The sequence below is a fragment of the Molothrus aeneus genome, chromosome Z (genome assembly GCF_037042795.1).
Source record: "Molothrus aeneus isolate 106 chromosome Z, BPBGC_Maene_1.0, whole genome shotgun sequence".
Taxonomy (NCBI): Eukaryota; Metazoa; Chordata; class Aves; order Passeriformes; family Icteridae; genus Molothrus; species Molothrus aeneus.
The window spans coordinates 48,709,480-48,734,111 of record NC_089680.1 but is presented as its reverse complement, the minus strand read 5'-3'; the positions used below and the strand labels follow the sequence as shown (position 1 = coordinate 48,734,111).

The 24,632-nt window shown below is 42.6% G+C and overlaps 1 protein-coding gene across 1 annotated transcript in view; it reads left to right on the top strand.

Annotated features, from left to right (window-relative positions):
- TRABD2A (TraB domain containing 2A) overlaps nucleotides 1-18,662 on the top strand; it is an 82,083-nt gene extending 63,421 nt beyond the window's left edge. The window contains exons 5-7 of the mRNA XM_066569526.1: nucleotides 7,310-7,400; nucleotides 14,307-14,558; nucleotides 18,004-18,662. Coding sequence (XP_066425623.1) covers nucleotides 7,310-7,400; nucleotides 14,307-14,558; nucleotides 18,004-18,184 — 524 coding nt within the window. The 3' untranslated portion in view covers nucleotides 18,185-18,662. The remainder of the gene's footprint in view (nucleotides 1-7,309; nucleotides 7,401-14,306; nucleotides 14,559-18,003) is intronic.
- Nucleotides 18,663-24,632: the final 5,970 nt, after the last annotated feature.

Genomic DNA, 24,632 nt, shown 5'->3' with positions numbered 1-24,632 from the left:
ATGGAGTCAAATCTCCAGGGACTGACTGTTTTTTTTCCCAGACAGAATGTGTTACCACCAATGGTTATCCCAGTCTGCTGTAGTCCACCAAATGGCTTCCTTCACCTTCTCCAGGTTTTGAGGCAATCCTTGTGATGTGAGAGGTCAGTTTTGTGTCAGCCTTAGGTGCCACACAGGCATGTCTAAACCCTTTTCCATCAATCCTTATGTCATAAAAAGAAAAAACAAAACAAAAACAAAAACAAAAAAACCCAAAAACCAAAAACAACCCCCCTACAACAAAACAAAACAAACACAAAAAAAAACGACAAAAAACCCCCACAACAACAACAAAAAAAACCAAACCAAAACAAAAATTCCAGGAGCAAGTGTGCTGAATCTGAGTGATGTGTTAGGTGGTGCTGTTTCTGTGTAGAGCTCTTCAGTCTTACTTCTTGACATTTTCTTTTCCATCTGGAATCTTTAGATGTGAAATTATGCAGGAAGACCAAGATTTTTTGTCTCTAGGTAAAAAAAGATGGGAGAAAGGATCTGTCAGCAGTGGGTGTAAAAAGCAGTCAAAGACGTAAAAGCCCAGGATGTGTCTGTCCAGCTTGTATGGGTGTTTATACCCATAAAACAAAACCAAACAAAAACTTGCCATGGGAATGCAAAAATTGCTCAGGGAAATGAGATATCACTTTGAAATTTGGTGGGAATTCAGAATCCACCATGGAAAATTTGAAGCTGCCATCAGTATATTTGGAATTGCAGATATGGGCTCCACAGGGAATGTAGATTTACCTATGCCTTATGTTAAAGAATTGAAATGTTTAATGAATAAGTTCATGAAAAGTCTGTAAGAGGGTAAATATATGTGGAACGTGGAAGAGGTAAAAAAAAGCTGGTGGGAGGAGCAGGAGACAATGTAGTGATAAAATAGATTTTAAAAACAGATTAAATGAGTCCTGTGGGGCCATCTCACTTCTCCCTGGGCTCAAAGGGCTTGCTGATTGCCTGCATGCTTGTGTCTCTGGAATGCAGCAGCATTTTAACTTCCTTGGATGGAAGGAAAGGCTGAGTGCCTGAAGGTGTGCCTGTACCTCTGTAATCTGAGAATGCCAGATACAAACCAGCAGCTTTGAGACTGTTTTCCTTAGTCGGCTCTTTGAGTCTTCAGAATGACAGGGTTTATTAGAACAACAACCCCTGAAGGGGAAAGATAATGTTGTGTGGAGGCAGGACCCACATCCAGCGCCGCAGGGTTCACATGAAGGGCACTATTCCTGACATCTCTGACACCGAAATGAAGAAAGCTTTGCATTTCTCCATTAGAGACAGTCACCTCTGTTCTAATATATTAGAACAGCTGTCAAAATCAGCCTGGCCAAAATACTGTGCTGTTTCTGCTCAGGTACTGACAGTCTTCTTATCAGTGCTGGGTTTGCCCATTACTGCCTTTACTGGGCAACTAAAGTGGGAAAACTTTCATCATGTAATGTGTGTTTTGAGCTAGGGGAATTTCAAGTTCCTGATAACTTTTTTGCAGGAAAGGAAGGAGTGGTGTGTAATGGGAGCAGGTTCAGTGGCAGAGGTGTCTGTGAGTAGTGTAGTTCAGGTATTACACTGGTAATTCCTTCCCTTACTGGTAACATAGTGCTGGCTGCTAGCGTAGCACCTCTGTAAGGGTCTTCTTGTCTCATAACTTAAGGAAAACTCTCAGTAAATGGATACCCACTAGCTAAGGCTGCCTGTATATAAACTGTTTCTCTGAACTGTTTTTTTTTACAAAACAAGCAATATGGGCATGTAAACTTTTCTTCTCTGTTAATTTAGCTATAAATTCAGTCTCATAATCAGTGAAAAAGCTTTTTCTCACTATTTTTTGGTGATTGTTAGGGTGTTTGACTTGCCTAAGGGTAAAAATGGGAATCCCTGAGGTAAAAAATACGTCTTACATTTAAGAGGCCTAATTTTCAACAGAAACAGGTAGATTAATATCTTCTTATCTTTCTCAAGAAAAATGCCTTCATTTTGGCTCATTCAAATTGTAACTCCACATGCTTCTTTTCCATGGTATTTGCCATGTTGTACAAGGCCACTTGCACAACATCTACTACTTTGAGAAGTTACGTAGGTGAGTTGATTAGCAAACCACATCGCTTTTGAAGAAATGGAAGATTATATTTTTTCCTCCTGAGTGAATTTAAGTTTGAGGCACTTGCTTTAAGCCTTTCCATGTCTAGGGAAAGCACTTTCTAGAGACACCACTGTTCCACAATTGTACCCACCAGATTTTCCTGTTTTGTTTAAGAGTAGTGAAGTATGGTCCACTAAGACTTTGTACTAATAAAAGATTTCCACAAAATCATGTTTTTGTGGACAAACACTTATCATGGCCTCAGTAGGATAAAACCTTGGTTCAAAGTTTATGGAGTAGTATTTCATAAATATTTCATCTTGTAGGTAATCAAAGTAAGGATTTTCTTTGGAGGTCTGTGGTCTGAAAAATACAGGAAAGCATGGGAGGGCTATTTGTGTGGGATTTGACCTGCAAGCCTGCAGAAGTGTTTTAATGCAACATCCTTTTACTGCTACACCTAGTGTGAATTCAGGGATTCTTTAAGTTGACTTACAGTATCACTGTTGCCACTTCATCCCTTTCAATCTTTGTCATTTCCTTCTCCCTGCAGTATTTGTGAGACTACCATGCTCTTTGTCCTTTGGTTTCTGTTCTGGTACCTGGCCTTTTCTGGACTTGGAAATACTGTGAGAAGCAAGAATTTACTGGATTTAGTATTACATGTCTTGCATTTGATACACTTAAATGGCAGATTTGGAAGTCCAGCCACTTATCTGGTGGCTCTGTTTTGCATATGTTGCTTGGATTATCTAATGCAACTGTGCAAAATTTCCTCCTCCTGATTCTGGGAGAAGTGATAAGTGTGGGCTTGCTACACATGGGTGTATCATACTCATGCTTGAAAACAGTGTCTTCCTCTTGAAAAGTGTGTGCAGAAAGCATATGTATGAAGGAAACTGATTTGTAATTGAATTGATCACATCACCTGCTTTCCTTCTTTTGCTTTGGATCGTAATAAATACTTTGTATAGCTTTTTTTTTCCATGATTGTACTAGCTGGGTTAAAATTACTCCCAAATTCTGCATCCCAGTGTGTACTTAAGAAGTATAACTGTGTTTATGTTAAAGGCAAAGTTATGAAGAATGAATGCAGATGATAATTACCATAAGCATTTCCAGGAAGTTTCTAAATAATTGTAAGATCCATACCTCTGAAACTTTCTTGAAAGTATTTGTTTCAGTGATGCATAGAGTCTCTGGCCCCAAAAGTCCATTCAAGTGCTTGTAGTCCAAATAAACATCCAGCTTTATGATGTCCCCAGTGGCTGGGCTAATTTGTGCTGTTTTGTGATTGCAGTGCTGTAATTCTGGGCTTTAGTTGTTCCCGCAACATCTTGGAAGTCAGCAGTCAAGATCAGATTTCCTAACAAACAGTTTGGTGTCTTTACATGTATGTCCAGTGATTCATTGTCTTGGGATGTTTGTACATGGTGAGGTCTTGACATGCTTTTGGGGCGGATGGGAAGTGCCATCTTTCTACTAAAGAAAACACAGAATTATGTATACTTGGGGGTTTCCTTTTACACAACTCTAAGAGGTCAAAGAACTTTATTTATCTGCTTGGAATAGTCAATTTTATTGAAATTCAGAGAGGAGTATAGTTTTCATTAGTCTTACAGACTTGGTTTTGGTGAAAAATTAAAATTTATTAACAGAAACAGAAACTTTGTCATGCAGTATTTCTTAACTCCTTTTGCTAGACACAGAAATATTTCAGACTCCCAATGCCTCAAATTTGGGTTCAACAATCTCTGCTGAAACCCAGTCATCTAGATAAAACTTACCCAAACTGGCACGGTTACAGAAGCAGCTCTGCAAGCGCTGACAGTAAAAGCTGCAAGCAGGAGACAGGTTTCAGGGCAGTAGGAGCCTGTGTTCTGCAGGATTGGGTATGGCTGTTGAGGAAGGTCAGAAGCACACAAAGCCTGGTCAAGTCTGCAAGTGCGCATTGGTCCAACTGCATTGTTCTTTGAGCATATTGCCTGTTGGGGTCCCTGCATGCCATCTCCTTTCAGTGCAGATTAAAGGCCTGGGTCTTATTTACTCTCCAGTAGTGTGCATGGCTGAGCTGGTCCACACAACAGCTTCCTAGTTTCTGTTTGAGCTTGAACATAGAAGAATAAAGATTCATGACTCCCCACCCCCTGCCAGAGTAAATTGACCTCTTGGAGGCATCTCTTCACCTAGTGGTGTGAGGATAATGCAGGGCTATGTACAGAAAGAAAAGAGCAAGCTTTCTGATAGGACAGAGCCCAGGGCCTTTCTTTTGGGGAGCATTCAAGTGTGTTAGGCTAAAATAGAAACAGGTGAAAGAAGCCTGCATCCTGCCGCATGACTTATCATCTAAGTCTCCCTTGCAGCAATAGCTGCTTCATCTTAAACCTTGGGGAGTGACTCTTTCTTGTGTTTCTTACTGTTGTTTTTGACAATCTGATCTCTCATACACCACTGATTGCTTTTTGTGATGGTCCCCAGTAATGACTCAAAAGTTCTGACTCTAGAGAGGCTCCTGATAGAGTTCTGTACCTCAGACTCTCAACCTTCTGCCACTTTTTAAATCTTGCATCTCACTCAGTTGAACCTGTAGATTCTCTGGGCCACAAACAAGCTTTGTCTCATGAAGAGTGAATGGCCCGCCTTCTGGATAGTGAATACTGCATCACCCAACCCTTTATGTTCCTAGCCTGGGTGACTCCTGATTGATCATGTCTGGTGAAAAATCTAATATCCCATACCTGTTTGTATTTGTATGCATCTCTTTCACACATATTTATTCAACTGGTCTGTTCTCTTTTGCACAATATTAGCCCATCATTTTTCTCTCACATGCAGACATAGCTCATTGCCTTGGCAACAGTGAGCAAAGGCACTCCGTGGAAGTATGTACAGATAACTGTGATAAAAAATATATTATTATCACTGCATTAAATTAAATTTAAAATAAAGAGCCCAGCTACAGAAAATCACTCAAGCAATTTGACTTATTGAAATGGGATTCATCCATGTGCTACAGTGATTTCCTACATTCCAGTCTAAATCACTGCTCTGAGCAAGGATGACTGAAGATTGATGGAGGAGTAGAATGTTAAATGGTGTGGTATGAGCAGCTATTCAGTAGCTCACTCACACATGAAATCCATGTAACTGTAAGCTCTTAAACTGGCTCAAGGAAAATTATTTTAAGACCATACATTGCCCCATAGATTGCTTATCTTTATGTCTTGTCCCTTTCCTTCTGAAAGATTTGGATTAGGAAAATATGAGTACAGAGACTTGGCACTGCTTTTCACTTCTGAAGATGAGATTTGGCTCATGCATCATTGCTTGCATGAGGTGAATGCCTCATCTGAATTTGGAATATACACTGCCCCTATCCTTGTCAGTTGAGAGGCACTTCTCTAAAAGTCCAAGTTGACCAACCTGCCTGTCATTTGAAAGGAGTGCATCACCCTTTGGAAGCACCCCTTCATCTGCTGTGGAGGTAGGGAAGGAGGAATGAATCCCTCTCCCCTTCCCTTTGCACATACCTCTCCTCTGTGTTGAAGGTGAGAGATGGAAGCTGGGTCTGGCATCTTATATACCTAGTGTTTGTTTTACAGTAGCTAATTTTACTCAATTACAATATTTCATTGCAGTCATTCCTGTTCCCTGTTGCACCTGGTCTTTTTTACTGACATGATGGAATTCTTGCTTAGCTGTACCTGGAGCTGAGCCATCCTGAAGCAACAGATACCATCAGTATTAGGTTAGGTCAACATAATAGTACATAAGCTCTGCTCCGTCTGAAGACAAAATTTAATCTGAGGAGGTGGGGCAAAATCCATTTACTGTCTGAGAAAATATGGTACCCAATGGGTGTGCATTGCATTGTTCAGTTTAAAGGTTTCATTTGAGCTAGATTGGTTTATGCTCTTAGGCTCTGAGGGGAGCTCATCTTGTGCTCAAATGGTACTATCCAACTCATGCCTTAAGCTGGTACATCATAAGTAGTTTGCTGTTGTGGCATGACAAGCTGGAATTTTAGTACTCCAGTTCATTCAACCCCTTTTGGAATGAAAAGTCATTAATCCCTTATGTTTAGTCTCCTGATATTCTCAGCTCTATTAGAATTCTCTTTATAACTTCTTGCTTTCCCTGGCTACTAGAATAATTCTGTTGGTTCTATTGCCATGTATTTATGAACAGTATTATCAGAAAACAGTTCTTCTAGAGATTCTTCTAATTTATGTAGGCTGTTAAATGAAGAAATGTTTTATAAAAGCTGGATCTATGAGGGCATGTGCAAGGCCTTTGTTCTCTCTTTGTTCTCTCTTTCTTCTGCTTCTCAGCAGAATCTGGTCTGATGACAGATTAGAGTGATGGTGGAAGCTATTCTGTGAGCAGAGCATACAGTCAGGAAAGCTCCTGCAGTCTTTGAGTAGTCATTTATTCACTATGATGCCAAAATACAATCTTACCAGCCATGACAGCTGTCTGAAAATGGAGTAGAGATGTAAATCACAGAATGAGGGCAGAACTATCTAAGTCCTTCTAAAACTGAGTCCTTTCATCAGCGTGGCTGAGGTCAAGTTTCTGGCCCCAGTGGTATATAATGAAGAAGTTGGTCCATTTGATGGTCTAAGTCGTTGGCTTTCAGGGTGGAGAGTGTTGGCCGGATTCTGACCTTCTTTGCATCACCACCAGTAGTAGACTCACTGCTGCTTTTGAACAGGGGTGTCCAAACTTCATCTCTTATTCCCTCAAGTAATCCACAATGGCCTGATAATCACAGAGTTAGTTAGGTTGAAAAAGATGTCTGAGATGATAAAGTCCAACCTTTGCCCAACCACCACCATGCCAACTAGACGATGGCTCTAAGTGATGCATTCACTCTTTCCTTAAACACTTCCAGGGATGGTGACTCCACCACCTCCCTGGGCAGCCCATTATGCAGCAACCTGTGGGACCAGAGTAATTGCAATCACATCTGCATTTTAGAAAGGCACAATGTAGTAATTGGAGTGACCTTGGGAAAGTTCAGCAATCACTCATTAGAGATCCTGTGTTTCTGGTGCATGTTGATGGGGAGTGATAAAGCCCTGCCGGCCTTGAGTGTGGCACCTCCTGTGATGAGGAAGGACTTTGTTGTTCTTCTCCCTCGTTCCATGTGTTTGGTGAGTTCTGATGTCATTTTTCTTTTAACTGCAGGTCATTTCATGGGCAACAACACAGTGATTGATGTTTTGAGGAGAGAAGGGTATGAAGTAGAACACACCCCAGCTGGACAAGCCGTCAACAAGTAATGCATGCTTTTACCTAGCTGAGCAGCTATTGGGGGGAGTTTGTAAACAATTATGAAGTAGGAATGGTAGCTGGAATTATAACTAAGAGGGAGCTAGGCTTTTTCTCTCCTTCCCAGCAGTTTGCTTTTCTCTTCCATGAGCTAGTTTGGAAAGGGGATTTTATTTGGTTTTGTTTTGGTGGGGCTTTTTTCTTTGTTTATTTTGTTTGTTTTTTGGGTTTTGTTGTTGGGGTTGGGGCTCTTTGGTTAATTGGTTTGTTATTGTTGGTTTTGTGGTGGTTTTTTTTTGTGGGTTTGGGGTTTTTTTGTGTTTTTTTTTTGTTTGTTTGTTTGTTGGGGTTTTTTTTATTTTTTTGGTTTTTTGTTTTTCTTGTTAATAAAATTTCTACCCTTGTAAGTTTTTAACTCTTAAATGAACAGCCACAGATTATGCATGCTTGGTTCATCAGATCTGGATGCTGTCTTGTATCAAACAAGCTCCCAGGTTTCTCTTTCCTCTCTTTTTTATGTTTGACTCCCCTGCCTTTAAATAATGCCCTTCTTTTAAACTGCTATTTTTTATTATTTCTTTTTTCTCTCTCCCAGTCTGGAATCTGATTGCCCAGAGTCTTTGCAAGCTGTGTCTATGACTGATTGCTTTCATGTCCCCTCTTTTCTTCTGCATTTTTCAGCTAAGGTACTTGTTGTTCTGGTTCATCCTGCAGCTGTCCTTTGGGATATACCCTTCCTGCTTCTTGTTATCTCTCACTGGATGCTTTTATCCACCTCCATGGTTTCAGTAACTAGAGAATGCCAGATAATCTCCTCCTCCACTCTCTACTGAGAATTATTTGTGCTTTGACTCACCTCTTCCTGGAATTCTTGCCACCAGCTTAGGGTCTGCAATCTTTGCTTTCCCCTTCTGCAGACTCTTACCAAACATGTAGCTGTCAGACATACTTGCTCTTCTCTCCTAAAAACCACAAAGGAGAAAATTGGAAATTGGTCTCAATTACAGTACTGTTTTCCTTTTATCTTCTGTGCTGGCCATAGTGTCCCTGTTTACATCTCTGTCCCTCCTTCCCCACATTTCTGATGTGGGACTCTCAGGCAGGACTACTGCCTTTTGATAGGATTTGTGCAGAGGGCACAGTGTTGGGTCTTGGTCTGTGCCAAGGGCTCTACAGGTGTGGTGCAAGTTAGTAACAGCTGTTTTTCTCATACTCTGATTGCTTCCTTTTTCTCTTTATGCCACCTTTGCTGTTGTCTGAAAACATGATATTGAAATTCTGGCAGGTCGTGTTTCTGCAATGATTCTTAATATGGACATACATCATTAACTCTACATGCACTGAAAAAAACTGATTCAACACTTGGCCCAGGATTATATGAATGCCAGTCCCTAACCCTGTTTCTATCAGTGGGCATGTGGTCTGACAAGGAGAAGCACCTGTGCTTAAGCACAAGACTTAATGATTCTGTGACACTGGAGTTATGCTAGAAAATCAGTGTTTGTAAGGATGATTAAAAGCTAACAAACAAACAAAGAAAAACCCAAACCAGCCTGCACTGATATTTTCATGTTTTTTTCATTCTTAGCTTAGTTATTCCTAAAAACAGCTACAACAGCATCTTAAAGCTTTAAGAAAGATAGCTTAATAGGTACCTGAGGATAAATAAGATCTGATACTGCTCTGTAAAGATGTAAGTGTAAGGGTAGAAAACTGAATAAAGGAGGGACAGATTTTCACTTATCAGGAAGGCTGGTATCAAGGTTACTTGGAGTAGCTGGGCACCCAGTTCCATAACCACATTGTGGGAGTTCATTTTTCAGCCTCTTGTGCCTTTGAAAGCCCTCAGTTTGCCATCAGTTGCATCTTAAACCTCTTATTAGAACTATTGAACAGAACATCTTCCCTGGAGACTTGATACTAAACCTGAGTAACAAGATGGCACTTCACTGTTGGCATTTCTGGATGACTTGGAAACAGATTTAAAAATATTAAATGCATTTTAAGAAAAATGTGGGTTCAAAGGAAAAGAGCATTTAAGGTAAGGGAAAGGACCTGTGGAAAGAGTTTGTCAGAGTCCTAGGGCTTGGAAGGAAGATTTCACTTAATTGCTATCCAGGGCTTGTTCTAGGGGCAAATAGCAGAGCAGCCTAGACAGGAAACCCAGTGCTGCTCACGTAAATGTGGAGCTGTATCCAGCTATTCTCCTATGTAGTGCTGCACACAGTCCAGTCAGTACCTGTGGACTATTTACTGTTCATGACTGAGACAAGGTAAAAAAGGCAAGTGGTTGAACTGAGACAGAGAGTTTAAATGACTGCTCTGGTGTCAGACACAGTAGGTATATTAGTTGAGAGATCCTAAAATACAAGGAGGAGGAAGTCTGCATTCATCTCCTTTCCCTGCAACATGATGTTTTGCTGTAGCAGTACAGTCTGCTGCTTCCTGTGCTCTGGCTAAACAAAAAGTTCCTTGTGAGATATGTTGTAGATATCTGTGTGTAGAACCAATGAGAATGCAGGATAGTCATGCTCATCTTCCTGTAGCAGGCAGGGCTGCCTGAGGTGTACTTTCCAACTGCAGAGCAAATGGGGTGGATGTCCCTAGTTGGAGACAGAAAGGTTCCTTTTCCCTGGTCTCTCCCAGGCAGGGAAGGCAAAAGAGGTGCCCCAAGCAGGCAGTATTGCAAAGAACAGTTTATAAATAGTACCACAAATTTAGTCAAGCTCCTTCTGACTCACTTTGGTCTTTAACTCTTGTTCCTGCTTTTAGAATATAGTAATATATTGTAAAATATTCAACACAATTGCAGCCATAATTAAGGTGCTTGCTGACTCTCCCTTAGCTGCTGTGATGGGAAATTGGCCGGGGGGGAAGAAGGATGGGCTTTTGAATCTGTTCCTTTTCCAGTGGTCTCTAGAAGAATTGCCTGCAGGAAGTGTTGCAAAGGAGGTTTGGAATATGGACGTGTCTGAGGCTGCATCTATCAGAATAAATCTCTGTCCATGATGCAGGTCATCCTCTACCTGTAGCAGTGCTGAGCTACAGCATGGTGTGGCCATGGGCTCAGAAGGGAAGGCTGCAGGCAGCATGGCACTCTAATCCACAGGGGTGAGGCCCTACCTGCTCTGTGACTTAGTTAAGGAACAAAACAGTGAAGAGAAATGGTGGAAAAGGGAATCATGGGCAGAAGATCTTGAAACAGATTAAATCAGGTTGCTGGAGAGAGTTAATGAGAGTTCATCACTCTGCAAGGTGGAGTTAAAGAGTGGATGATGTGAAGCAGCTGAGGAGGAAAGCTGAAGGGTGATGACAGTCCAGAGGCAATAAAGTGTGACAATGTGTGACACTGCAATGATTTTGAATGAGATTGATAACCAGGGTCCGTTCTGCAGCAGACTCTCTCAAAAAACATGTGATAACTCTGATTTTCCTTGCAGCAAATAAGACAATTTTCTTTGTTTTCCATCTACTCTCTCAATGTTCTAGTCCACAACTTCATTTCCCCTTCTCAAGGAACTACCCTGTATTTGCTGTCAAATAAGTGTGCATACAGTGATGGGCTAGCTTTAAAAGTGCACCCATGCCAAAATATGCCTCCTTCCAGACCACCTCCTTTTCATGTCATTGGAAGCTGAAAAAGGAACACAGTTCTAGGGAAGTTTCATTGATTAAAGGCAGGTTTCTGCTCGATGGTCTGTGTTTTTCTGTTACTTTCCTGAATTTCAGCCCAAGCCAGTCTGCACTTTTGTTACAAAAGACTATTGCATTTCTTCTCTTTATGAAGTAGCCATAAAGATCAGTCAGATATTCCTGTTAGGTTCTGTGTACACATAGAGTGGTTTGAGTTTGTGGTTTTGTCCAAGATGCTCATAAACAAGTAACAAGGGAAATTTGTTCCAAACAATGAGAAATGTGGGCCAGCAAAGCCATGACTGAATAGAATACTGCAGACTGCCTGCCTTGGAGTATAGATGAGATGTTGCTTGCTCTAAAAATAAAGAAACAGCTTCAGTAATCACAGTGAAGCTGATTGTTGGTTTTTTTCAATTTATCATCTTTGCAGGAAGCTGAGTAGTCATAGCCCTGAGAGCTTTTTCTGGGAGCTCTGCTTGGGGTTTCCAAGATTTTTCTTGTATAGGACAGTTTGTACATGCCCATAGTCTCAGTACATATCTCACTGGAGCTGCTTTGAAATTCCCAATAATGCTACCAGCATAATACAGGATCTGGGCAGCTGGGAGGTTAAGGTCTGACTCCTACTCCGTCATTACTTCCTATAAATGTGTGCAAAGCTCAGCTCTGTTTATGAGAGAGATGCAATTTCTCAGTTTCCTCCCTTTCATGTAGCCCTCCATACTTGTCCATAAAACCCATTAGGACCACCATTTCATGCTTCTTGGTGTGCTTTATCTGAGTGGCAGAACAGCATTACACCCTTTTGCATTCAACCCTAGAAGCCAATATCACAATTGTGTGCTGGGCTCTGGTCTCTTATGTGTCAGACATGTCCTCTGATGTGATCTTTTGTAAAGGCTGTGAATCCACTGCATTGTACTGTCTGCCTTCATCAAGAAGAAAATGAGAAGAGAGTGAACTTGGTGATGCCAAAACTAATCTGCTTTCAGTTGATGCAGACTGATGGCCCAAAGGATTCCCCTAATCATAGAATCATAGAATGTTAAGGGATTGGAAAGGACTTCAAAGATCATCTAGTCCTAATCCCCCTGCCATGGGCAAGGACACTTCCCAGTAGACCAGCTTGCAAGGTCTTATGCAACCTGGCTTTGAAAAATGCCAGGGTTGGGGCACGACAACCTCCCTGGGCAACCTCTTCCAGTATTTCACCACCCTCACAGTAAAGAATTTCTTCCCAATACCTGTCCTAAATGTATCCCTTCTTCAGTAACAGACAGGAGTGTCTGTTACTCCTGTCACTACAATTCCTGAGAGAATCCCTCTCCAGCTTCTCAGTAGGACCCTTCAGATACTGGGAAAGTGCAATGAGGTCTCTACACAGCCTTCTCTTCTCCAGGATGAACAGGCCCAGCTTCTTCAGTCTGTCTTCACAGGGACGTGCTCCAGTCCCTGTTGTGGCCTCCTCTGGACTTGATCCAGCAGTTCCACTATGTCCTTCTTATGCTGAGGACCCCAGAGCTGGATACAGGGTTCTGAGTGGGCTCTCACCAGAGCAGAGCAGAGGGGCAGAATCCCCTCCCACACCCTGCTGCCCACACTGCTCTGGATGCAGCCCAGGGTCCCATTGCCTTCCTGGGCTCATGGCTGGGTCATGTTAAGGTTTTCTTCAATCATCACCCCCAAGTCCTCCTCAGGGCTGCTGTCAATCTCCATTCAACATGTGGCTGTGTCTGGGATTGCCACAACCCAGGGACAGGACCCTGCACTTTGCCTTGTTGAACTCCGTGGGGTTTGCACAAACACAGCCCTCCAGCCTGTCCAGGCCCTTCTGGATGGCATTGCTGCCTGCCAAGTGTGTTAGCTGCTCCACAGAGCTTGGTGCTGGTGCCAAACTTGCTGAGGGTGCCCTTGATCCCACTGTCCATGCCGCTGATCTTGAACAGCAGTGGTGCCAGGACTGACCCTGGAGGGAGACTCCTCATCACTGGTTTCCATGTGGACAAGGAGCTGTTGACCACAGTTTTTTGTGTGCAGCCTTCCGGCCAGTTCTTTATCCACCAAGCAATCCATCCATCAAATCTGTGTCTATCTAGTTTGGATATCATGTCAGACAGTGCCAAACACTTTGCCTATGTCCATGCAGACGATGGCAGTTGCTCTGCCACATCCATCAGTGCTGCAGCCCCATCAGAGAAGATAATCGAATTTAACAGGCATTGTTTGCCCTTGGTAAAGCCGTGTTGGCTGTTTCCAATCACTTCTTTGTTTTCTATGTTTGTTTTAGTCTTCAGCAGAATCTGCTCCATGATCTTGCCTCACCCAAGAGGTGAGACTTTTACTTTCTCCTTTTCAAAAATGAGGGTTATATTTCCCTTTTTCTAGGTGTTGGGAATTTTACCTGAGTGCCACAAGTTTTCAGAAATTATTTAGTAGTAGCTTAGCAACTTATCTGCCAACTTCCTTAGAACCCACAGATTAATCTCATCAGGCCCCACTCACTTGTGCACATTCAGGCTCTTTAGATGGTCTCAAACCTGATTCTCTCCTACATTGTCTTAGGGCCTTCATACTCCCATTTGCCTTTCCTGACTTGGGCAGCTTGGCTGGAACACTTGCCATTGAACACTGACATATAGTGGTCAGTGAGAACCTCAGCCTTCTCTGGGTCCAGCATGCAGCCATGTTACTGTTAATGGCATGCTAAGCCTTTCACTTCAAAGGCGGTAATTTTCAAGATGTGTTTCTGTAGCCATAGTCATGGTCTGTGAGCTACCTTGTTTCTTACCTTTTCCACCAGTGAGAGGTGCTCATCCAGACCTGGTTTCATCAGCTGTTGTGCTTTAGTTGTGTTGTTTGCCCTTCCCTTTGTCCCCCAAGTTAGTTGCTCTGGGCAGGAATGTTGAAAGGAATAATCTGGTCTGTGTTCTGCAGCACATCAGATTAGAGGAGTGTGGTTTCACTCTGACTTAGAAGTGATTCCGTTTTTGTCTCTTTCTAGATGTGCAAGCTTATTACCAAGAGTTATACTCCACCCTTATCCAGACTGCATTCTTTCCTCTGACACAGACTGCCTCTTTTCCAAAGCTTTTTTTTTTTGCTAAAGAGTACTATTTTGATGATAAAATCAATATTGGCTTAAGGAAGAGGGAGCAGGAACAAACAGCAGAGACATGAGCATCCAGGGAGAAACATCTATTTTATATGTATGTGCCTTGATACAGGATTTTGCCTCAAAGCCCTTTTAAATGCTATCTGTGTTCTCTCTTTCTTCCAGCCGAAAATCTCCCAAAACCTTGTTAGCCTTTTCATCATCACACAGTCCCTATGTCATGTCCCATGAGCTCCCACTGCACCCCCAGAAGGAGGAGGAAGAGGAGGAGGGAGAGTTCCTGCCTCACCTGCTATTCCCTGACAGCATTGATGTGCTCGTGAAAGTGGACAGGAAGTACAAAAAGAAGAAGAAAAAGCAGCAGAAGAAACAAAAACTGCGACAATTTAACGACCTCTGGGTTCGCCTTGAAGAAAGGTAGCTAATGGCTGGGGAGGGGGAGGATGGCTTGTCAAACTGGGCTTTAACTTCGATGGTTTCATACAGACCCTCAACCTTCTGCAGGGGTAGATATATCCTGTGGACAGGATCTGACCTTCTCCACTGCTGTGATTCTTTCTGAAGTATTTGAACTTTCTTTTTTTTCTTTGCATAGCTAGATTTGCAGAAAACTAGGCATAAAATAAGTGGAAGTCTTGTCTAGATCATTCTCCATTTGGGCTTGAGGGATTGTGAGCATATGGCAGTCCTCTCTTTCATGGAAGGCTGGGTCCAGTGGTAGATGATACAGATCAAAGCGTTGGATCATTAAACAAAAGCTGCTGCATATGAGGAAACTATTATTCCTGACATATGTTCTCCTTGTACTTGGGCAATATTCATGCAGTATTTTCAGTCTCTGTATTATTTCAGTCTGAAAAAGCATGACATCCTAATGGATGGCAGAGTTTATATTAAAAAATGAGTGTGTTGTGGGGCAGATGTTCACACATATCAAGCTTACTTACCAGAACTACAGCAACCCTCAGGAAAAAAAAAAAAAAAAAGATTTCTCTCATTACCTATAAGGCCTGTGACTGAATGTATACCTTAATGTTTCCCTCCTGTCAGAAAACACACATGCCCAAATATGCTTTCTTTTGTACTTTGTGTGTTTGTATCTCTGCCATACTCAGCTTGAAGGCATTAAATTTTTGTGATACCACAAACAACCAGACAGGTGGGGGTAATGGAAAAAGTCTGACAGTTCTTGAAACTAAGCCTGTACATTATTTGGGTTTTTTCCCCTCTGAAGAATACTTCTTCCTGCTCCCCACATTACTCAGTATAGCAGAGTTCTCCTATGCCTTTCCTATCATGTCCCTGTATCCTAATTGTACCACTGCTATGAGTGATACGTGGCTCAGGCTGGCCACAAGTGGCTGCAGCAGCTGTTTTCTTTGAGGCATTCAGCCATTGTCAGATCTTTTAGATCGCATTCCCTTCTTTGCTCCTTCCTTCAGCCTTAATATTAACTATTTGGGAGACAAATGCTCATGTAACATGTCATCTGACAGAGCTACACACAGTCCAAGATTCACCAATATAACAAATCCTATACTGATCACACTTCATTTTGTCTCTTATTGTACCATTTACTTTCTGTTAATGTAGTTTATACTAGCTGATTGTGAATGGATTTTTGGAGTTTCAGTTGATAGTCTGTTTAGTCAAAATGCTAACAAATATCAGTCTTAATCTCCCACTGTGCCTCCACAATGCCATGTTCAGTGTTTCACATGCAGTTGCTCCCACAAAGCTCAGGAAGTCAGAGGGCAGTGACTCTAAGACACCTGTGCACTTGCTGTATCAAGCCTTTAGAAGAAGACGGAAGATGGGAAGATGTGCTACTGTGACCAAATTGAAGGCATATTAGGGCTGCATAGATTTGAAGTAGTGCCAGGCAGTAGTGAGGGAAAAGCAAAGACATTGATGGCAGCCTAGGAAACTCTTGCATAAATATGGGAACAGGCAATGCTGCTTTTCTTTTCTTCTTTTTATGTTTCCTTTCTTCCTCTACTATTTAAGATGTCCTTTGTGCTAGAAGCTTACCCTGGTGCTAGGTGACAAATGCTTTGTAGGGCGACTCCTTAGCAGCAGAGAGGAGCTTAAACATCTGGAGATGGAGATGTTGCATGGCAGTGCTGAGAAAGACAAAGGATGCCTGGGAGATTGCTGTGCCCATAGTGCCGAGGGAAGGCAGCTGTCCCTCAGGCAAGAGCCCCACCCGTGCACTGGGCTTCTGTAAAGCCCTGGCTGTCTGCTGGGCTCTGCCACAGCCCCCGTGCTGCTGCCGGGCTGGGCTGACAGCCCCACCTCCCAGAGCATCCCTTCCCAAGGAAATCCAGCACCTCTGGGCTCCAGCTCGCCTGTGCAGTGCACGTCTGCCCGGGAGTCTCAGCCCTCACTCCAAACATTGCTCAGGGTGTGCAGACACCGGTAAAGCTGTTGGTTTCTTACGAATGGGCCATTCACAGCTTTCTGGTTTACAGATGGGCTTGATGATCTTAAAGGTCTTTTCCAACCTACATAATTCTATGATTCCTCCCGTGAGCCTGAAAATGTGAAAGGTGCAGCTCAAGTGATTTAGTAGTGTTGTAGTGTGCTTGTCAGAATGGCCTTGGTTCGTGCCCCTGTATGCATCAGCCGCTGGTTGAATTTCCTTGATGTGCTGCCAGCTGGCTTCTCTCTGGCCATTGTTCAGATCTTCCGGGGAGCCCTTTGGGTAAGGAAGAATAAAGTGTTTTTAAAAAGGATTGTAATTGCCTTTAATTTCCCAAAGCATTTTTGCTTAGTGGACTGAAATAAGAATGGTGCACAGCAGCTGGAGATTGGCTGCAGAAGAAATTACTTGGTTTTGTATTTGCTAGGTGGACTTGCTTTTAGTTTTGTCCAGATTTATCTTCAGGTTCTACACAGCACCCTGCAGTCCTGGGGGGGTATGTGAGGCACACACCTGTGGTGTCAAGCATTGCTTTCAGTCCATTGCCAAAGAGAACTACAACCTGTGTAGTGTCTGACCCTTCTGACTCCTGGCCTGCTGTGGTGTGTGATCTCCCCCAGATCAGGTTCAGTTGGTCTTAGCAGCCTGGAGCATACAAATTTCTCTCCTCCATCATGTATTACCACTATGGGAGTTCAGCTTATGTATGCTCTAATTCAGTTCTTGATCATCATGATGTCAGAGTACTCTCTACCTCTGGAAAATACTCTGAAATGTGGTGATCTTGGATGTGTTTCTGGAAGCCATTCTTCTCTGCTTGAAGTATGTCATGTAAATCTTTTTGTAATTCCTGACCTGTGGAAGAGATCATACAGTATAGGAACAAGGTGGGCCCCTATGAAGTGTGGTGCATGGAGCATGGCTGAGGAAGATGTACTCAGAAAACAGGTGCTTCACTTCAGCTGTGCTCAAAAAGTGCCCCACCAGTGACACTCGTCTGCAACAACACTTGTTTTCTTCTTATCTATTTTCTGCTCAGCTGACAGAGGTTAGAATATGGTATTCTTACGCACCTGACTGACTGTATGGGAGCAGTGAGCAGGCTGGGTAGATTTGAGACAGGGCCAGTATTTTGGTGCTGTCATCACCCTCCTCAGTCTCTTCACTGTTCCCCCTCAAGTCTACGTCACAATTTGGCTGGGTAGCACCTCATCCTTGTGGGCTGGTGTGGGAGCTGTTCACATGTGTGAGGAAGGGACAAAACAGCACTCTGCCATTTAGGAGGCACAGAGTTTTGGTCAGTGTGTAACTTGTACAAGAGACCATTCGGATGGCCCCAGAAAACTGACAGGGGGTCACAGAGGCTGACCACCTCCTGCTCTGTGGCTGTTGGGCAGCTCTGGGCTGGGTCAGGACTGATGTTCTTCTCTTGCCTTGCAGTGCTACTGATCCTCCTCCGCGGATCCGCATCATCAATGGCTACATCACGGTCGAGCCCCAGCCCCGGGGCCACAGGTGGTCCAGCCACGCTCGTGCAGACACCAGCAGGGCTCACCAGATTCCCCATTCCCTCTGCCTTCCACTGCTGACTTTGACTTTGTGTAAGATAATGCTTCATTGAAATGCAGGAGGACCCAAGCTGCAAGACTCTTGCCTTAAAAATCAAAGAAAGAAGTTTATGCAAAAAAGAAATAGAAGACTATGAGTGGGACACCTATTCTTTGGGATGTTCTTAAACTGCTTCCTTTTCCTGAGTCCAGATCATTAACTCTGTTAACTGGTTTGACCTTCCCAATAGAGGAGAAGATATTTTAATGAAAGTGTTATTTATCCTTCTCTTGCAGAAGAATGATTTCATGTTATCCCATAATACTTTGGGGAGATTATAATGCCGCTATAACATAGCTGTTGTTTAGCTGTTTGAGCCCAACTAAAGTACATATTTTTCACCTTCAGTGCCTTGTAAAAAGATTCACACACCACTGACTTGTTTATTAGAACAGAATATTTTGATCATATGAGCACAGCTGGGAAAGAGAGTTGGTATTTTATGTCTCTACTGGTAATGCTTTTAATTCTTGCTTGTTAGGGCTCCAGATTACATATAAAGGTTCATGGCAACACCTACAGTAGAATAAAACAGTGAACACTTGTGAACAGAATGTGTCTGCTGTTTGTTTGGTGCTATTTAAGATGGGTCCCCCTGAACCTCTAGTGGCCGGGCAAGTCTTATAAGTGCAAACTAATGTACATTTAAGAAAAAAAACAATTCTGTGGGAACTTCACAAATCACAATGTTGGAGTCTCCCAAAATAGGTTCTCAAGAGGTGATTTGCACAATTAAGACTTAATTCTAGAAAATCCTTTCAAGTTTTCTACTAAGTTCATTACTTTCCAAATTATTTTAAGTTCTTTACTGTCTGTGTGAAGTAGATGTGCTGTTGACTGTGGAATGTAAAGAAGCTTGGAAGTGGTGATGAATTTCCTGTATTTGTACAGGACATTGTGATCACACTTAATTTGTGAGTAATATTTCACCCCCATCTCTTAGCGGGGTTTCATTGACTGGGAAGATCTCTGAAGTTTCACCCATGGGTGAACTTGGAGCCACTGTGTGGAGCTTAGTAACTGGGAAAGATAGTAATCATCTGCCCCAGTAAGACAAAAACCTTCAGGTTTCCTTTCCCTATGCCTTTACACCTACTTCACTGCTTTTTCCGTTGACTGCAAAAAGTAGATCTTTTTCATAGCTTTCTTTAGAACATCAGAAGAGGAAAAACAAAGGTTCCAGCTTTCCTAACAGGCTTTTCATCTCTTGATCTCAAAATTTCGGTCCATTTCCAGAAGGGCTGAGCCTGAACACAGCCTCTGTTTGCTGAGGAAAACAGAAAGGAGAGGCTAAGTGTCACAGTGAGCAGCAGCATTGTGGGGGATTAAATGTGTCTGGGCTAGAGTAGAAGACAGCACCACCTCATTGTGAATTCCTTTTCACACATAATACTGCAAGACTTTGAGTACCTGAATTCATTCTGTCTTCCTTGGCTTTCACAGCAGTCAGGCTCCCCTGTCTCTCCCTCTGGTTGGTCTTTCACTGGTCATACACCTGATGGAGCTGGAGCTTGTTTTCCTTGACCTGAATGTGACCTGAAAGGAGGAGATTGTATGAAGTGTAGGTTACTTACAAAAATGCACTGCAGGCCTGACAAACTGGGCACATGGGATCATAGAATGGTTTGGGTTGGTTAGGTTTGGTTTGGTTTGGTTTGGTTTGGTTTGGTTTGGTTTGGTTTGGTTTGGTTTGGAAGGGACCTTAGGAGTTCATCTCATTCCTGTAGCACAGATTGAAAGAGCACTGCAAGCACTGGGAGAAAGTGGTTGAAGCAGAGATTTCATTTCTTTTTTCCATTACAAGGCTGCTGTGTAAAACAGCTCCAGGCTGCCTTTTCTCTGTGTTTTCTCCTCCAGGGTGGCTCCTGAGCTTCATCTCTGTGGGGGTAACTGGGTTGAGTGAAACAGCCATCAATGTTTTTCTTAGGTTGGTATGAGGAAAGATGGTTTTAAAATACTTTGTAATAACAGAGACCTGCAGTAACACTGTGAATAATTCTGTTCTGCTGGTGTAACTCATTTTGTAGCCTCTTTCCAAGTGCCTGACTGTCAGAGAAATAGAAATGTACTTAACTGTGGTGGATAGTGTGCCTACAGATGCTGCATCCTGGGAGTCTTTCTGCAAAGTAATCAAATAAAGATGTTTTTGAGGGTCTTATGGACTTGGGTTGATATCTGTGAACTAAACTAGTGGTTACAGTCCCTACTTTTCCTTCCAGACCAGTCATTGCTGATTGTCCTCTCTGCTTCCCCCCACCCCAGTAGCAGCTGGGTGGTACCAGCAGGAGGTCAGAGGTCCAGCTTTCTACACATGGACACCCAGTGGAGGAACTGCTGCTGGAGTCCCAAGAAAAAATGGAGCAGAGCCTTTTTACCCTAAGGTAGCTCTGAGACTAAAATGTTGGCTAAGACATGTTTTCAGCCCTCTGCTAGAGGGGATTTGGAGCCAGAGCTCCTCCTGGTGGCCTCTTACCTGCTGATGTCTCCATACAGGGAGACATCCTCTGCATGGAGGTGGCCTTTTCTAAAGAAATGGTAATAATCAGATATTTGGATTATGTTCAGATTAGAAGTAAAATAAAATAAGACACTGTCTTTTCAAGTTGCATTGCAGCAGATATGCAGCTGCATGTAGTCACACATTATATTACTGTGATTTTCCACCTGGCTATTTGGTGCCTGATTTCAGGCGTCTGATTTTAACATAGTGGAATGTTGTATAAACTCACTTGGCCCATCCCCGAGCTTGGTAGCAGGCAAGGCTGTTCTCTGATACCTTCCAATGGTGGGTTCGGGTGTCAGTTGCATGTGGAAGGCATGTGAAGTTCTGTGCTGGACTTTTGCAGCAAACTGGATAATTATTTGCCAGTACAGCTTCAAGGATATAAACTCACACCTAAGTGGATAAAATGGACAAAGGCCATTAAAAGTGATGGAGAAGAAATGCTATAAGCAACAACAATCTTGAATATCAGTCTCCTGCCCTGGAATGGAAGGCAAAAAGGTGTGCAACACAGGTACAGCAGCTCTCTGTCTGCCTTGGGGATTTAATGTTTCCAAGGACTTTGCTGCTGTGCAAACACCCCAGCCATGCTGGGGAACTTCATCACTATGTAGACATCCCACACCCGGGCTCCTGTGCACGTACACAGTCTGCTTTTCCCTCAAGACGAGTGCCACACAGTGCTACTGGGGTTTTTTGCAGTGTTGTTAGTCTGCACTGCTACCCCTGGAAGTAGAGTATAGTAATCAAAGTACTACTTAGCAAAGGAACTTATTCTCTAGAAGGTGACTTGGGACCACTGTCACTCTAGTGAAGTTTGTTCATATTAACAGTGATACAAGAAAATACAGAGTCTTTGCAATAGAAATCACCAAACATTGCCTAGGATGCAGTCGTATTTTACCAAAGGATCTTGGGCTGACAGAAGAGCTTCTTCAAATTTGTTCAAGCTTTTTCAAGCTTGATGCCTAAATTGTCTGAATGTGTGGAAGCTTACACACATTCAAAGTACTACACTCAGCAGAATTAACTGCATTGTTTATTTATTTATTATTGTGGGCATACTTGTCCATTGTCTGCTTGGGAGGTAAAGCTGTATTGTTGGAGTTGTTTTCCATGGTAAGACTCATATTTGAGGAAAATCAGTTGGGTTTCAGAATTCTGAAAAAGCCTCTTTTTTTGAGCCCAAGAACTGATTAGCTATAAAGGAAATTAGGCAAGTAGAGCAGTTTGCAGAAGAGCTGGCAAATAATGTCTTAACAGTTCATCACCTAGTCAGCAGGAATGGAAACGGATAATCCATGAAGTGTTTAGGTGTACCACTGTGAATGAATACAAAATAAATTGCCTAGAAATTAGGATGTCAATGATGAAGTACAGTACAGGGATTGGTTTACAGCCTAAAAATTGACAAAAAACCTTTCCAAAGTTTCAGTGGCCACTGCTAAAAAGAAGCTGAATATTCTTCAAATGCCCAATGCTTTACTGAATTTATCTGCTTTGTCTAGTCAGCCTCCTCTACTATGTGTTCAAGCTTTACATGGAATTTCTTGCACCTTAATTTCATTAAAACTCAGATTTCTTTTAAAAGTAAGTTTTTTAATGCAGAGTAAGTGTGCTGTACAACTGGAGGTGTTTATGTCTGTTCTGTATGTGGTAAACCAGAGCATGTTAGAGGTCTCTGTAGCACCTCTGCCTTGCTGCAATCAATCAGCTTGTACTGGCACGGCCCACCCGTCTGTCTATCCACCACTCCTGGCTGGATCCTGAAACCTTTTACATGCTTCACAAGTCTCCTACTCACCATTTTGTACAGTTAACAGATCCAGAACTCACATGCTCTTCTCACAGATCCCATACAATCTCAGGTGCCATCAGGTACCAACCCTGCTCCTCTGCCTGCTTGGTACCTCTGCTTGGACCCAGCACCTTCTGCTTGCTGACAGCTGCAGCTTGAGGTTTGCCAGTGAAGTGCACCCCACATCTGCACCCAGTGGCTTGGCAGAAGACACAGACCCTCTTGTGCCCCATGGCAGATGGTGCCACGCACCTGTGCCTGTGACTTGAGGTGTCAGTCCAGCTGCTGGAGCTGAGCCCTTCACCTGCTTTGTTCTCCCTCACAGTTACTGTTTTTCAGGATGCCCACTGTTCTTGTCATGGTGGCTGGTGGCCAAGACCACCACCCACTGTATTTAAGGAAAGACTTAAAAAAGAAGATAGGAGCAACTTTATTGATCAGGCACAGGGTGTGTTCAGACAAGTGTAGTGACCAGCAAACCAGACTGTTTTGTACCACTTTCTTTCTACTCCCTTTCCTTGTTTCTCCCCAGTCTCCTTTCACTAAACATTCCTGTGTAAATTTTTCTTAGTCACTACGCCTCTCCCCTTGAACATCTCAAATCCTCACAATCCTTTTTTTCCCCTTTTCTTATCAGTTATGAAGGTGGCCATCTCCAAATCTGGGCCTGGGAGTTTCTTTCAATCATCCATCAATTAGTAACTAGAAACTTTTAATCCTCGGCATCATCTGTCTTATCTGTTGTCTATCAGGTTTGTCTTTTAGTGTTCTTCCTTATCACTTCCCCTCTCATTTATTTTCCCTTTTGCACTGAAGAGGTCCTTGATTAAACTTAATCAAGGACAGATGCTCTTACCTTCACATACCTATAGCACAAGATATTTTCCCAGTAGGATGACAAAAAGACAAGAGATTTTTATCGTTGGCAACTTGGATTTGAGTCAGGAATAGTACAGGCCAGGGCAAAAGGAGTATCAAACTCATATTAAAGCCTCCTTTGCTGAAACCAGCTCTATTTTGCTAAACCCAAGAAACATAACTATATTGCTATCTTTGAAAATCCAGCATGGGAAGAAAAACTGTAGGTTATGCAGTTAAAAGGGCTAGCATGACACCTGGATCTAATATCTTGTCTGACCTCATGGTGCAGCAGCAGCCACCAGCACCTTGCACTGAGCCCAGTGGAAGAAATTGACAGCATTTTTTTTTTTAGCTTACTTGTGGCTTGTGAATGATGTATAGCTTGCAGGAAGCATGGCTGCTGGATGACTCCCAGAGTAGATACAGGGATATCCTGTGGATTAGAAACTTGTTTGTCTAAAACATACCACTTCTGAATTGGTACTGTACCTTTAACATGCTTTCTCAGGGTCCAAACTGTTTATTAGTAAGTTTAAAACGGACACCAACAGAACAGACAACTTACAGCAGTCAGGCATTGAGACAAGGGAAGCAAATACATGATGTGTGGCTTTTGTGGTAATACCTGTCTGATCTCTAGGACAGTATCCTCTTGACCTGGCCAAGAGTTTTCAAGAAAACTCTTGCATAGTCATTGATTGTCCATAATCCGGATGTTCAACCATTCACGGATGTGGAATATGCCTCAGCTAACACTAGATGTTGCTCATGTACTTCAGAAGCTGATACTCATCACGCAAAAGAAAACAGGTTTGAGGCTTTAGGAAAACTACCCTAGCTTCATAGCTACGGGCTTCCTATTTCAGAATTATTTCAGTCAGCAGTACAAATATATTTCTGCCTCACTTTAAGTGGTGGTTATGTCTTCTTATTCTTCTCACCATTGTTCATATCTGTCAGCTCTTACTGAATGGTGATTTGAAAGGAAATTCTTACCTGCCTTCTTAAAATTTCCTTTGTTTTTTTCCTTTGTTTTTTCCTTTGTTGTTTTTTTTTTTTTTCACACTGCTTTTTTTTCACTGTGAAGCAGTGCTACCCAGGGTGGAAATATGCACACTCTAAGTGGATGTGGCAAAGTTGTTGCTAAGCCTTCAGTACATCCTCACTGTTTTCTATCTTTGTACTCTGTGTCTTGTTCTGTTTGTCATTTTGTTCTCTCTTGAACAAAAAAAGTTATGTGGTTAAAACACTAAAGTGGGAAATTGAAGTACTCTGATCAGATTCCTGCTCACCCAGGCA